Source organism: Helicoverpa zea, chromosome 1 (assembly GCF_022581195.2).
Source record: "Helicoverpa zea isolate HzStark_Cry1AcR chromosome 1, ilHelZeax1.1, whole genome shotgun sequence".
Taxonomy (NCBI): domain Eukaryota; kingdom Metazoa; phylum Arthropoda; class Insecta; order Lepidoptera; family Noctuidae; genus Helicoverpa; species Helicoverpa zea.
The window spans coordinates 2,916,231-2,929,966 of NC_061452.1; the positions used below are offsets into that span (position 1 = coordinate 2,916,231).

The following is a 13,736-nucleotide window of genomic DNA, read 5'->3' on the forward strand; positions in this document are numbered from 1 at the left end:
GCCGAGAACACTCGTCGCCTCCTGCCTGGTGGGGAGTGAAACTGGTCGGTGTGCGAGAGAGATGCAAGATATGGGGTAGAAAAGGACGGAGATAAAAGCGGAAAACACGTAGGTGCCTATCTCAAACTAGTAAGCTTCAAATAAGGTAAGTATTTAATATGCGTTTTATTTCAGGTAAAACGCTGCTATTATATTTTATTTTTGGTTTTCGCAAGGTAAAGAAAACAAGTAAACTACCCATTTACTAACGATACTCAAATTCTCAGCTAGTATGCCACATTTTACAGAAAAAATGTCACCAAACAGGTTGAACATTATCGAGAAATCGAACGATTTTAGTTTAACAGTCAAGGTATCGAATTGTTAGGCGTTACCGGCGTTACCAAAGAGTTTGATAACCTCAACATTTGGCAATAGATTTATATAGTGAAAGGGAAATCGAAGGCGAAATCAAATTCAAATGTGACAAACAAAATCAACTGTCAAAACTGACAGTTCCTTTGAAATCGATACCGGCATTTTGAATCTTACCTATTTGACTCGATTTCAAAAAGGTTTTTCTCACGCACCATGCGGAAGGCTTAAGTGATTGAAGCAGACATTGTGTATAAAAAAATCAAGGTTAGACTAATCTGAAAAATGGTGTCTGCTAAGCTATGTAAATATTTTAAGACACCTATACTTAGCAGGTATACTAAGATAAAAATCTTTAACTATAGGTCACGGATACGTAATTTGATATTATGTTAGTCAAACGCCAGCTAAAATAAAAACTAAACAAGGCTACTCTAAATCGGGCTAGTAAGAAAACCTATAATTTTCGTCAAATATTTAGACGCAGTTGAAATGTCAGATAAAAATGCAAATGTTTAGTTCGTGTCTATGTAAATACAGAATTAAGTTTTATTTTCTTATAATGGCAGTATTCAATTTATTGCATTTTTATATTCTAATGTGTCGCAAATAAATAAAATATACATTATTAAAATGGAAGTAGCTTCTTAGGAACCTTACCAAAACGATTATTTTAATTTAAAACACATTGTATCAAGGTTGTTACGTAGCCTTCTAGAACTAGTTTTTGCCTAATATAAAGTTGTATTAATCGATTTTGTGTTACAAATAGTTGTGTAACAGCTATAAAAAGAAAATATTCAAGTTTATCAGAAATAAAATGTTTCAAGTTGAGGTTAAAATAACTACTAGATAGGTACACGTGAGGACTAGGACCGACTATTTGTTTTCAACTTCTAACTATAGTGTGTGTGAGTACATACCGCTGCAGCACAAAGAAAATGCGTGCACTTGTACAAACAAAACCACTGTATGGAGGATATAATAATTTGGTGAAAGCGAAGCGCACTCGAGCAAGCTAGTCGTACTCACGAAGGGCATCGCGCCGCGTGACGTCCGCTGTAAACTATCGTGAAATGTAACGTACTGGGAACAACACGGCCGTCTCGGCGCTGAAGCCGCAGCACTCGCACACTGTGAGGTAGCAGTCGTCACCCGCCTCCTCGAAGGTCATGGCGCGCGCGCATCGCTCGGAGACCCTTCGGCCACTGAACGGGCGGCGCCGCGCTCGGCCCGCTCGCAACACTCACCGCTGCGCCGTCGCTGCCGGCGCTGCCGTCGGGCTCGATGAGGTCTCCGTACGCGGGCATGGCGTCCGAGTACCCCTCCTCTTCCGTGTCGGTGTCGCGCGACAGTGCCGGCGAGGGCGGCGCGGGCACGGCCAGCCGCACGCGCGCTAGCGCCACCGCCTCTTCCAGCGACCCCACCTCCGCGCCCCCCCTCTCCCCGTCCTCGTGCTCCTCCGACAGGTACGCCGACGCCTGCGCTACGAATGCAATGCGCCGCCGCAGTGCACTCTCCGGGCTGGGGTCCTCCACAGGCTTCTCCATTTCAGGCTCACTGTTGCGCTTCCAAGCGGCTTTACTGAAAGGGCGGATTGCAACAGGGTGCTCTACCGCTATAGGACTTACAGGTTCGGGATTAGGCTGCTCAGGTTCGGGGGTAGGCTTCACAGGTTCAGGGGTAGACTGCACTGGCTCAGGGGTGGGCTGCTCAGGTTCAGGAGTAGACTGCACGGGCTCAGGAGTAGGCTGCACTGGCTCAGGGGTAGGCTGCACTGGTTCGGGGGTTGGCTGCTCCGGCTCGGAGGGTTGCGAAAGCGGGTGTTCTACGGGTGGTTCCGATTTTTCCGAGGTAGATGGTTGAGTTTCTGAGGGTGGTTGTGGGGACTCGCCTGCGCGCTTCTTGCCGAAACTGCCCATCCTGCGCATAAACGTGCTCCCCTCCTTCTTCTTCTTGTCGACGCCGGGCGAGCTGTCGGTGCTACGCGACGCGTCGCTGACCGCGTCACGGTTTTTCTTGTTTCGCTTACGCATCGTGCGTTCGTCGCGGCCGATCTCACCGTCTGAGGCAACGGATTTGGAGGAGCCTGTGCGCTTGATCAAGCCGATGTGGAAGGGCGAACCAGGCCGGAACGGCGTTCGTAGCGTGTGTAGAGTGCGGCGGAGGCGCGAGGGCGCGGAGCGCGCGGCGCCGGGCGAGGGGGGCGGCAGGGGGGGCTCCTCGTCCCGCATGGTGGTGCTCGGAGCGCGCCGCGGCGACTGCCGCGAGCCCGACGTCCAGCCTGCCCGCGCCGCGCCGGCCTTGTTCCCGACGTACTTACCTGACACGGATCACTGACTGCCGCTAACTACGACGTGATTGATTAACTTAATTATAACACTAATTAAACGGATTAACAAATGTTTCAGACTTCCTGAAATAACAGGGAGCGATCTGACTGGACGTTGAGTGTTAAATGAGCTACTAAATGAAATATTAGCACTTGCACCAAAGAATAATCAAAATAAGATGATAAGAAATTGAGTCATCTCACCCATCGCATATCGTTAGGCCGTGAACCGCGCTGGCGGACCTTGCTCTACTAACAATCAAGTGATATTAAGTTTTATTTTTGCCAAAGCGACTTAATAAAATGTTTACGAAATTAGACACCAAGCATAGAGCATTCATTTTCTGGTTTATAGACTTAAGTCGAAGGCCGGTGTCTTTTCTTTTGTAATAATAACATTACGCTTTAGTTACATGCACGCAATGTTTTTACGTAAGGCTGATTATAGAAATGTAAGTTTTTGTTAAGCTTTTTTACCATAGAGGCCGTTGTGCTTAGGCTTGACAACGTGCTAAACAAAAAATAACAGGATTCGACATTAGAACATGTTACACGCTAATTAGAGTGAGGTTACAAGTTCCAAATATTGTCTTAAACCAGTACCTTCATAACATTATTTTACGTAAGGAAGACACTAAAAACCGATAGAACCGCGGAAAATTTTGAACAGCGAAGTACTTACTCTAAGCAACCAGTCCAAATGGTGGATTCCGTTCGGCAAGTAATCCTTATTATTCCGTATCGTTGAGTGGCTCCATATCAAACGTAGCGCGTTGTGAGGCTTCTTCCGTAAACGCGAGACCGTACAAATGCTTCGCTTGTCTCGTGTGCGGGTCACCAGCTCTCACGGGTCACAATTGTGAAGGTAGTTTTTTTGGGGATTAAAAAAATATATTGTGTGGTAACCTACTTAAACTTATATTGAATTATCTCTTATAATGAGCAACCGTGTAGAATGAAAGGTCAATATATCCGCACTTTTATAAACTTTTGAAAATTGAAAAGTGATACAAGTAATGCACATGACAGCAAACCTGAATAGCGAACTCTGGATTGGTGACTGCCTTAAGGGATGAACTTTTCTCAACGAAAGCCCTTCCGATTTGCATTTCACTTTTTCGAAAAATAACGCTCTGCATTGGCAGAGCGTTATTTTTGGAAGATTTTTGTGATCTACTATTGAGTAGATCACAAAAATCTTCCATAACATTAAAATTATGTTAATTGGTCTTTGATATGTAAATATGGATGATTAAAGGTTTAATTTATTTCCGACATCTACTTAACTGTTGGAATGTGTGGCGTACCTGCCTACCTCGAAGTTTATTTTTTGAGATAGCAACACAGATAGATTTAACTAAAGTGTCGAAGAATATGTAAACATTGTAGTAATTATTTTGGTATATCATGGCGCCTGATTGGATCGCAATTACATTGTTAATTGGTAATAAGGTTAATACTGATACTGTTCAACGTTCATACGAGATAATTAACACAGTTTTTAGACTCAACTTTTTCAAAATATCTACCATTTAATACGTAATTTTTTAACGGACAATTATTATAACGTGGTATAGATCGAATCTACACCAAATGACCACTTACACTAAATGGTAAATGGTAGCCATTCATTTTGAATTGTTTGTGTAAGCTATTGACCATAACAGTACTTAACACCGACCCTAGTTTTATTTTTAATCTATTAAGTATATCGTTTCCAGATTTAGCGCGCAAAGCAATTTCGTGCGCTCTTTACAGCTCAACTGAAATTCGTCACATTTACACTCATGTATTCTCATTCGAGAAGAAATATAGTAATTGATTTATATTCACACATTCTTGTAGACACGGAAATAAAAACGAGGCAATAAAATTATATAATTTGGAAAACCGTTACATATTTTCCTTATCAAAACCGTATTTTAAGTCCTAAGATATGGATATTTTTAGATCTTTTTAGTGTACTCATATCAATGCGTGAAAACGGCTTATACCTAATACATAATGCCTGTGGCTAACAAAATAACACTATCAGTACAGTATCAAAATAAGCCTAATGTAAGTAGATATTTGTATGATTGCTAAAACTGTATAATAAAGTAACAACATTATCCCTAAGTGCTACATACCACCCTAAGTGCTCTTCACCTAAATATGTAGTTAATGATAGCCTAATAAGCGAACATTTTTTATGTGGTTTCAACGCAGCCTGAACTGAAAAGGATGTTACAACAGTGCTATTTCTTGACTCGATTCAGCGGGGGCACTATCTTACTCCCAAATGAGGCCTAGCTACCGTAGAACCCATCTCCCGAGCCTTTTCCCAACTATGTTGGGGTCGGCTTTCAGTCTAATCGGATTCAACTGAGAACCAGTGTTTTACAAGAGGCGACTGCCTATCTGACCTCCTCAATCCAGTTACCCAGGCAACCCGATACCCCTTGGTTGTCTGGTGTCAGACTTTCTGGCTTCTGACTACCCGTAACGACTGCCAAGGATGTTCAATGACAGCCGGGACCTACAGTTTAACATGCCGCGTGCGTGCGCGTAGCTACCGTAGAACTCATTGTCACCAAACTTTAAACGTATCAATTTAGGCCTATCTATGGTCCTGGCCAAGATGTCGAAATAGACTCAATGATAGTACGATACAGGAAGCATCAATGATCTTCGTAACGATGTTTAATATGTCCTCACGGTACTGTGATGAATGGGTATTTTATAAGCGGGACCTTAAAATGACGTAGCTATCAAAACCGAGGTGTTGATAGGTGATACAATCTAAGTAAGAAATCGAGTTTACCGGAATTGTAGTAGTATTGTGTATAGGGCGCCCACACAAAACTGAGATGCGATGCCAATTTGTAGCCCATAGAGGACGATATACGTAAGGGTCATATCATCAACTCCTTTCAAGCTTTCTACAACTTTCTTATTTCTTGTTAGGGTCGATATAACAGAATAAATTGGTTGTATCTGATTTAGAATCTAGAGAGGAACCAAAGTTTTTAAGAACATTAACATCGTTTCATCTATCTAAAGTTCCGTTTTAAAATCGTCCGCAGCAAGACTCGAACTCAAGAAGTACCTACCACCGTAAAAAGTACCTACGTAAAAGTCCTGCGGCTAAAATAAAAGAAAAATACTTTTTTACAAACCACGCTAAAATGCTTAATCAGGATGACTAATCACTATTTTTATAATGAGCTTGACTCATTAACACATTGAATAATTTCACCAGGATATATAAAGCCTGTAGAGGTAGGTACAATAGTGTTACGAAAATATTTATATTTATTTCTACAATATTCTTCGTCTTAAAATAAAACAATACTCGGGAATGTCGTAGTAATTTTTCAACTTAAATTATGCGCAAATTGGTAGAAATACCTCGATAACCTTAGTGACGATGTTACTGAGTGACAAATTCAGGTTCCCAGAGTACGAAGTGAGTATTAAGTAATCTGTGCTATCAATTTGTTCTTAATAATGCGTAGAAGTGAAGAATGAAATATTGCGATATAGGGTCAAAAGGTTAAAGGAGTAGTCTAAAACATTCGATTGGGCGCTTATTATGGTGTGATTCCGCCAAAATTCTTCGAGAACAAAAAATATGTAGGTACGCATCAGACCGATTTACGATGTCCTTTCTACCTAAGAGTGAAAGTCAAGTCATCAAGACCAGAGAAGTTTCTAGTGTTGTGTTGTGACAGTCTTAATAAAAAAACTAAGAAAAAATCGATGCCATGATTAAATTATATCGATGGATCCGTGTCACACCTGTGCACTTATCATAATGTCGTAAAAAACCGGAAACTCAGTTCGTGTTTATCGAAGGTGACTGCACAACATATCATTTTAGGCAAAATGTCTCACTTTATATTTAAATACTAGGTACTAAATATTCCTTTGCAGAGTGAAGAACAGAAGAATGTCAGAGGAACACATTCTAGAATGAAGAAATTCTACTTAAACTTTTCTACAGATTCTACAAAAAGAAATGTAGAATTTTTCTTATCGTAGAATCTCCAACATTTAAGGCCAAGGGCATCTAGTGTACCTACCTCTAGGCAAGGGCGGATCCAGCTTCGGCGCCAGGGGGGGGTCACACAGTCGTGGTCAAGTCTCAAAAAATATTATATTGTAGCGTATAGATCTGTTAATATTAAAAGTAGTAGTATAAATACAATAAGCGCGATCGTAACGAGCTCGAAATTTTTACGAATGTTTAAGAAAAGTGTTTTCATGTAGAAAATGGCCCGAGCAGAGTGAACGCAATTTCTCGTATTTATAATACACACGCGCGAAACTGAAAAAAGCGCGAGCGAAGCGAGCGCGAAAATTTTTTTTCAGTTCGAGGACTAAAAGTAGATGAAAACGCTTTCTTGATGTATAACAAATATACAGCACAAATACAAGAAAGCGCGATGTTCATGAGATCAGGGCCGTCTAGCTTATGTAGCGCCTGGGTGCAATCATCACCCAAGCGCCACCTATGTATCTATTGAAAGATTTTGAGTAGTACATATTGATCGAAGTACTTTACAAGGAATATAAATAAGAACGTTCGAACGAAAATCACTTTTTTGGTAGGTAAAGGACTAAGAAAAAATGTTTCCAAATCATCGTAGGCTCAATTTTAGGCTCACTGTTGGCCAGATTTAAGTTATGAAAGTCGAGACGCGCGAGCGAAGCGAGCGCGCAAATTTTTTAATTTTGGGACACAAAAAGTTCATAAGTTTTAAAAAGCGCTGTAAAGTAACAAGCAGTCGGAAGCGCAAACTGTTTTGTTTTTGAGGACCCCATAAATATATTTTTTTTGCTATATTTGACTTATGAAGTTATCAAGGGAAGGCATATATAATATTGCGCGAGCGAAGCGAGCGCGAAATTTTTTGACCCTACGACACAAAAGCACCTGATTAAGTACATTGTAAAGCAACAAGTAGCCGCGAGCGCAGCGAACGCGAACTTTTTAAAATTATTTGTTTGAAGACTCACAAATCAGACTGGGAATTACGTACAATTAAAAAGGAACCGTGATTAGAGCGAGTGCCATTTGTGTTCGTTGATTCGGTGCGTCAATAAAAATAATAAACAATCAGAAATACAGTACCTACAGACATAGTCATTTACTCGCGAGCGTAGTGAGCTAGCATTTTTTCACTTAGTTGGAGGATGTTAAAAGTTAAAAAAAATAATCAAAATGATCAATCCAACAAAGCGAAGGCGACTTTTTTGTCAGTATCATGATACAATGTGGAACTTCCTTATCCAACGGGTGTAATTTCTTCGAAATTTCCTGGTGGTGGGGCGTCTCGCTGCGCCCCTGATATCGAGGCGCCCGGGTTATTCGCACACCCTGCACTTAGGTTAAGACGGCCCTGCATGAGACTAATACATTACAGCATGTAATGTAGACAACCCGGACAGCGGATTCTTAGTAACAGGGTCCCGCTTCCTCGTTTTGGGTACGGATAAAGAGTAAATAAAGAATAGAGAGCGAGCGTTGCGAGCACGAATTCTTCAGCAAAACTACTCTACCTGTAACTATGTAGGTATCTACCTGTTCACTCGAAATAAAAATTATCTTATACTTATAACAAAAACATAAAACATCGTGTTTAACCATTTCAATTATTGGTCCTCTTAGGTCCTGAACCAGGCCCAGGGGGGGGTCATGACCTTGTGACCTACCCCCTGGATCCGCCGTTGCCTCAAGGATATATCATACGTCTTCTTTTATCGATGATCAAGTACTGGACTTGGTACTGCTACCTATAATCAGTAAGTTAGTGCCGTTTAAGGAAGCCATAAGGTGCTAACTCCATTAATCAGTCATTGAACTCCGATAGTAATGAAACTTACTTTTAACCTTCCACTGAGTTCCACTTCATATGCTTCTTCAGCATCGGCATACATCATTGTCAAAAAAAAAAGTTTTTTTTTTTTTCACAATATCATAGTAAGTATCGACATCGATATTTTTTTCCTACAAGGTGCCTCCACATCACTATTTCAAACTTAGAATCTGTTTTTGTTTTTCTATCAATTTGAGACACTGAAAATAATCACTTATGTACTGGGTTGATGACCTTAATAATTATTTATCTAAGAACATGTTATTGGCATTGAAATGTCTTTATTTATAACATTTTATCGTTTGAAGCGGACACGAGCCGAGCCGATATAAAATTGTATTATTTTTTAATATTATTTCAATGACACTTTATAGGTACACTTAATGCTATGCGTATCCTGAACCGAGTTTAAGGCAATACTAATCGATTTTCATGAGTCAATCTTACTATCGAACGTTTATCAGCAGATATCGATAAGACCCGAATGTAGCTTATTTTACATATCACTGTAAATCCTAATCAGCATTTTTGTACGACCTTTAATTTGGCTGAAACTACATACATGACTATAAAATTGTTTCCTAATTGACCCGTGACGAATGGTCTAAAAATCGACTGCAAAAACAAATTATAAATAGAGCATATTTTCATAAAAATCTTTCAGCAAAGATATTGAAATACATGTCCTTATAGCACATGGATTGTTTGATAAAATTAAGACAACACAATTTTTTCTTCTTTATTTATCTCTAGTTGCAAATGGAACTTCACGCCTTAGCTACATTTTATCTTAGAAGTCTTACATAGTTGAATTATTTGTAGATACATAAGAAATGGTAGTTGTAAAACGCACCTGTGACAGCCATCTCCCGTTCCTAGTCGTGGACATACTCCCACTATACTTCGGCTTCGTCTTCGATTCAAGTAGTTTCTCCTTTTGCAACAAATGTTCGTGTACCGTGTTCTTATTCAGATGCTTTATCATATTTTAATTTACATTTATTAAATCACTTTATTACTATTTTCACTAGCATTTCGTTACGCGCACTCTAATGCACTAGCCTGAGAAACTTGTTGTGACGTGAAGATCTTTTATCGAGAAATGCCAATACCACAATCTAGCTCGATGAGAAAAAAAAAACAAATGTCAAATAATGGCGCGAAAAGCGAACTTTAAATGAATCGCGGTCACGCACAAGTATCCCTATCTATCGAACGCTGCGGAGTAACTTTGTGGTTCATTATTGTCTCCTCTCTTAAGATAACTGACAATACATTATATGCCTATTTGCAGTACAGAATATTAATTTTCAGTAAAATATTGTTTACGCGGTTAGTAACGCAGGTCAATGTGCAGTTAACAATAACAATGTTGTTAATAGTTCGTTATAAGTCTCTCATTGAATTAAATTGCCTTTTGCTCTGGGTGGGCTAGTGACGAATAATTTGCGATAGGGGAATTAGGTGACGTTCGCAAGCGCGGTAATAAGTAGTAACGTCTTATCTACGTTAATTCAATTAACTTAAATAGTAGTAGAAGTTATGAAAGTTAATATTAGGTAAAATTGAGCTAGTTGTTATCGGCAACTCGTTAGTTTTTTTTTAAATTAAATCACACCATTCTAAAAGTTAAGACGTAGCTTCAATTTTTTTCTCATCATAAGGTATTATTTTTTTACACATTGCTGGGATCATAAACCGATATAAAAAGAAACACGTTTCACCTACATCTGCTATCTAAATTATCTTTCATGGACTCGTACTGTTTCTATTCTTAGCTTCATGAAAGGTTTACTTATTTGCTTAACGAAGGTTTCGTCATTGATGCAACATTACGTAAGAAAAAATTATAAATAGTGGCATAATGTTAGTATTTTGTTAACGCAGTCTAGTAGATAGGTACCTAAAGTTGCATTCATGTAAGGTAAAATCTATAGCCGTAGGTCCCATGGTTGTAGGTATAAATGATCATCAGTATGAACAGAGAATTCTTATGGACTTTTTAAAATCTTGCTACAAAACTTAACAGAACTTAAGATATAACAAAGAATTTCTGGACAATTCATAGACAATCTCAACGGAATACCTGCATATAATCTGTAAATAGTTATGTACCTACTTAGGTAAAAAATATCTGATTTCAGGTACCTAGGCAGATGGTGAAACTAGGTGAGTACAAATGGTATTTAATCACTTAATCCACTAAAGACGCATCGCCTAGTTATTTTCCACATTTTCATTACATATTGATAATTTTATCTATCACTCGAGTGGGGTGTAACAACCAATTGATATAAACAACATATTTTTACCTTAAAAGTGTTGTGGTCGCTTAAATTGTACAAACGTGCAGGCTTTTTGAATTTGTGCCTTTTCTAGTCATCGTACCTGTGGCACACCGTAGATAGACTAATGACGGTTATCTACTTTTTAATAAAGCGGTTGAAACACTAGTGGTACATAGTTAATAATGTTGTTCACGGCTTTCATAACTCTACTGACAAAGTCACTTTTCTCGTACATATTTTGTGCAATTTTCTCTATGTCTATCTACAGCCTTGTGTAAAACTGGCTATCGTCTCTATCGTATATAGTATATAGTATCTAATAGCATTTTTTTAATAGTTCCTAAAACAACAAACCAACAAACTCTTCAGCTTTTATACTACTATAGAAGTACATTGTAGACGTGTTAATTAATGGCCATGTCGCCACAACGTTAGATGACCCGCAGACTAATGACAGTCAGGGGCGCCTTGTTGATAACGACAATCACTAATTACTAGTTTATTATAACATATTTTTAACTAAGTTTTATATAATCGTATCAGTTCATTTCGGATTTTATCATACTGGACACAATTACTATCTTCCAGTAACATAACCTATACAATAAATATTTTTGAAGTTCGTCTTATTCTAGTTCCTATCACGTATTTAAGAGGACGAATTGGAATTTTTGGCGCCAAGGATGTCAATTTTTCTCAGTAAATACAAAACGGATCAAAATACAACTTGGTTACCTGAAAGTTCATGATATAAGCCTTATTTTGTTAGTTGTAGAAACATGATTAGGTAACTTTTATAACAGAGAAAAATATATCAAACATACCTCTTTTTAAAAAGAGATTCACATATTATGGGCAAACGGGACCGATTTAAGCCTCTTAACTTTTTTAGTAGTTGAGTATATACATACTCTTTAAAATGGTAGTAGGAATTTTTATTAAATTATCATTTCTAAATATTAAAATTACAAAACCATTTTGTCGCTTACGACTTTTAGTTATAAGCTAGCGCGCGTATTGTTATCCTCGCCCCGCTCAGACGCTCCGACCCCTTTTGGCGCCTTAGATGCGCGTGCCGGTTATGGAATTATTGTTGACCACTTCCTCGCCTTAAAAACCTAAATTAAAAAAATAGCAGAAACGAAAACGGCATCCAGTGATGTTTCGTAGTAACAGCGTAACCACATCGTAACTGGCGTAGTACTTTCGTAGCAAATCAATAAGAATTGCCAACACGAAAAATTAAAACCATAATAAAACATTTCAAATCTGGATTTAGGTGCGGAATATTTCCGTTAGTGTTATTCTAATATATTCGTAAACGGGTTTAATACCTAAATTCTAATTTTAAAAGCCTACGTGGAACATTTTATTTATGACGTCACCATCTATTTATTTCTGAGATAATTTACACACTACCTTTACTAGAGAGGTAGGTTGGTATTCACTATTACAGTAACGTAGTTCAAAGTATTATAGTAGTTTGTAGTTAGTCAAGTACTTACCTACCTGACTACACAACAATAGGTAAGTAGGTTACAAGTACTTAATACTTTACTTATGTACTTGAACGGTAGGTAATATTACAATATCTAGGCTTTAAAAATAATAGTGGCATAGGTCAAGCAAGACATTCTCGGTGCCAGTATTATTTAAGTTCAGGCCTTAAAATAACTCGACAGGAAAACTATTGTCCGTAAACATTTTATTTTATTGTTAAACCGTTTAACAACAAGATTACTTTTTCGAAGGAAGATTATTTAGGTGTTTGTGTTCTTAATGCACAATTACAACCACCCACAAAACGGATTCTAATCGTTTCAGTCATAAAAGCAATATTTTTCACCCATGGCTAGGCTATGCATCACCACCATAATTATAAGAGCTAAGTATACATAGGTACACCTGTAGGTACACTTATGTAAATGTTTGCATAGGTATACACGCCGCCTATACAAATACATGCGAGTTATTTACGTTCGCAAATGTTTAACTGTCGCGATTGCTATCAAGATAGTGCATAAACTGATCTAGACAATTAGAAGCATGTTTACGTATTATAGCGTACCTAACTTATTGCTACAATGTAACCTACCTATGGTTTAGTTTTCAATTCTTCAATGACTGTAGGGTAAAATATCCTGAAGGTAAGTTAATGTCACGATAACGCCATACTTATATTTTTATCTATGGGTATCACACCTATGAATGACATGATAATGATAATATACTACGAAGTACTTATTCTTATGTAAATAGGTAAATTTTTAATACCTAAACAGTACATGACAGATAAAGAACAAGATAACACGCAACGTACAACGTTTATCAACAATTAACAAGTGTAGAAACTATACTTATTGTAATAAAGTAGATATAGTAGACGTGTTTAAACATTCCGAGTACCGGGATGACACATTCTCCAAAGGTGCATTAGCCGCGCGAAAGCAAAACAAAAGAAATTTGTTACAACGCCATCTGTGATTCGCTAAGCGTAACTTAGAAATGCAGATTCTAGATTGGAATAAATACTTTTTGTACTTACCATATTGGCGAACTGTAGTTTCTTGATGGCGCGGTATTTGGGGCAGTTTAGTGAGTGTTTTTTCAGCAGCTCGGGAGGTTCTCGACGTAATCTGTCAGGGTCTCGCGAAGTGACTGCCGCGATGCGGGCGACCGCGGTGCACATGTTTTGCGCGTAGATAACGTTATGATTATGTTTATGTTTCTATAGTTCGGCCATTCAGAGAATGCGTTCCTGACACGTCGCGATTGAACTGACGACGTAACTTTGCAATGGCGTTGCAGTTACGATAAAAATATTTTTGCTGGTTGTTTACCGTTTTAACAATTGAGGAGCATTAAAACAACATTATTATATCAATAATCAATGAATGTTAT

At 38.5% G+C, this 13,736-nt stretch overlaps 1 protein-coding gene across 7 annotated transcripts in view; it reads right to left on the reverse strand.

The window, feature by feature from the left end:
* Positions 1-13,539, reverse strand: part of LOC124630225 (ras-related protein Rab-32) — a 39,221-nt gene extending 25,682 nt beyond the window's left edge. For 2 of the 7 annotated variants that reach the window (XR_006984401.1, XM_047163994.1), the window contains exon 1: positions 1,605-2,603. Coding sequence is in view for 6 of the 7 variants with exons in the window: in XM_047163994.1 (XP_047019950.1) it covers positions 1,605-2,588 (984 nt within the window). In the remaining variant the exon portion in view is untranslated. Of the gene's footprint in view, positions 1-1,386; positions 1,527-1,604; positions 2,604-8,554; positions 8,970-9,400; positions 9,791-13,380 lie in introns of those variants that run through there. The other 5 variants (XM_047164015.1, XM_047164022.1, XM_047164030.1 and 2 more) reach the window with 5 other exon arrangements.
* Between the last annotated feature and the right edge of the window lie 197 nt (positions 13,540-13,736).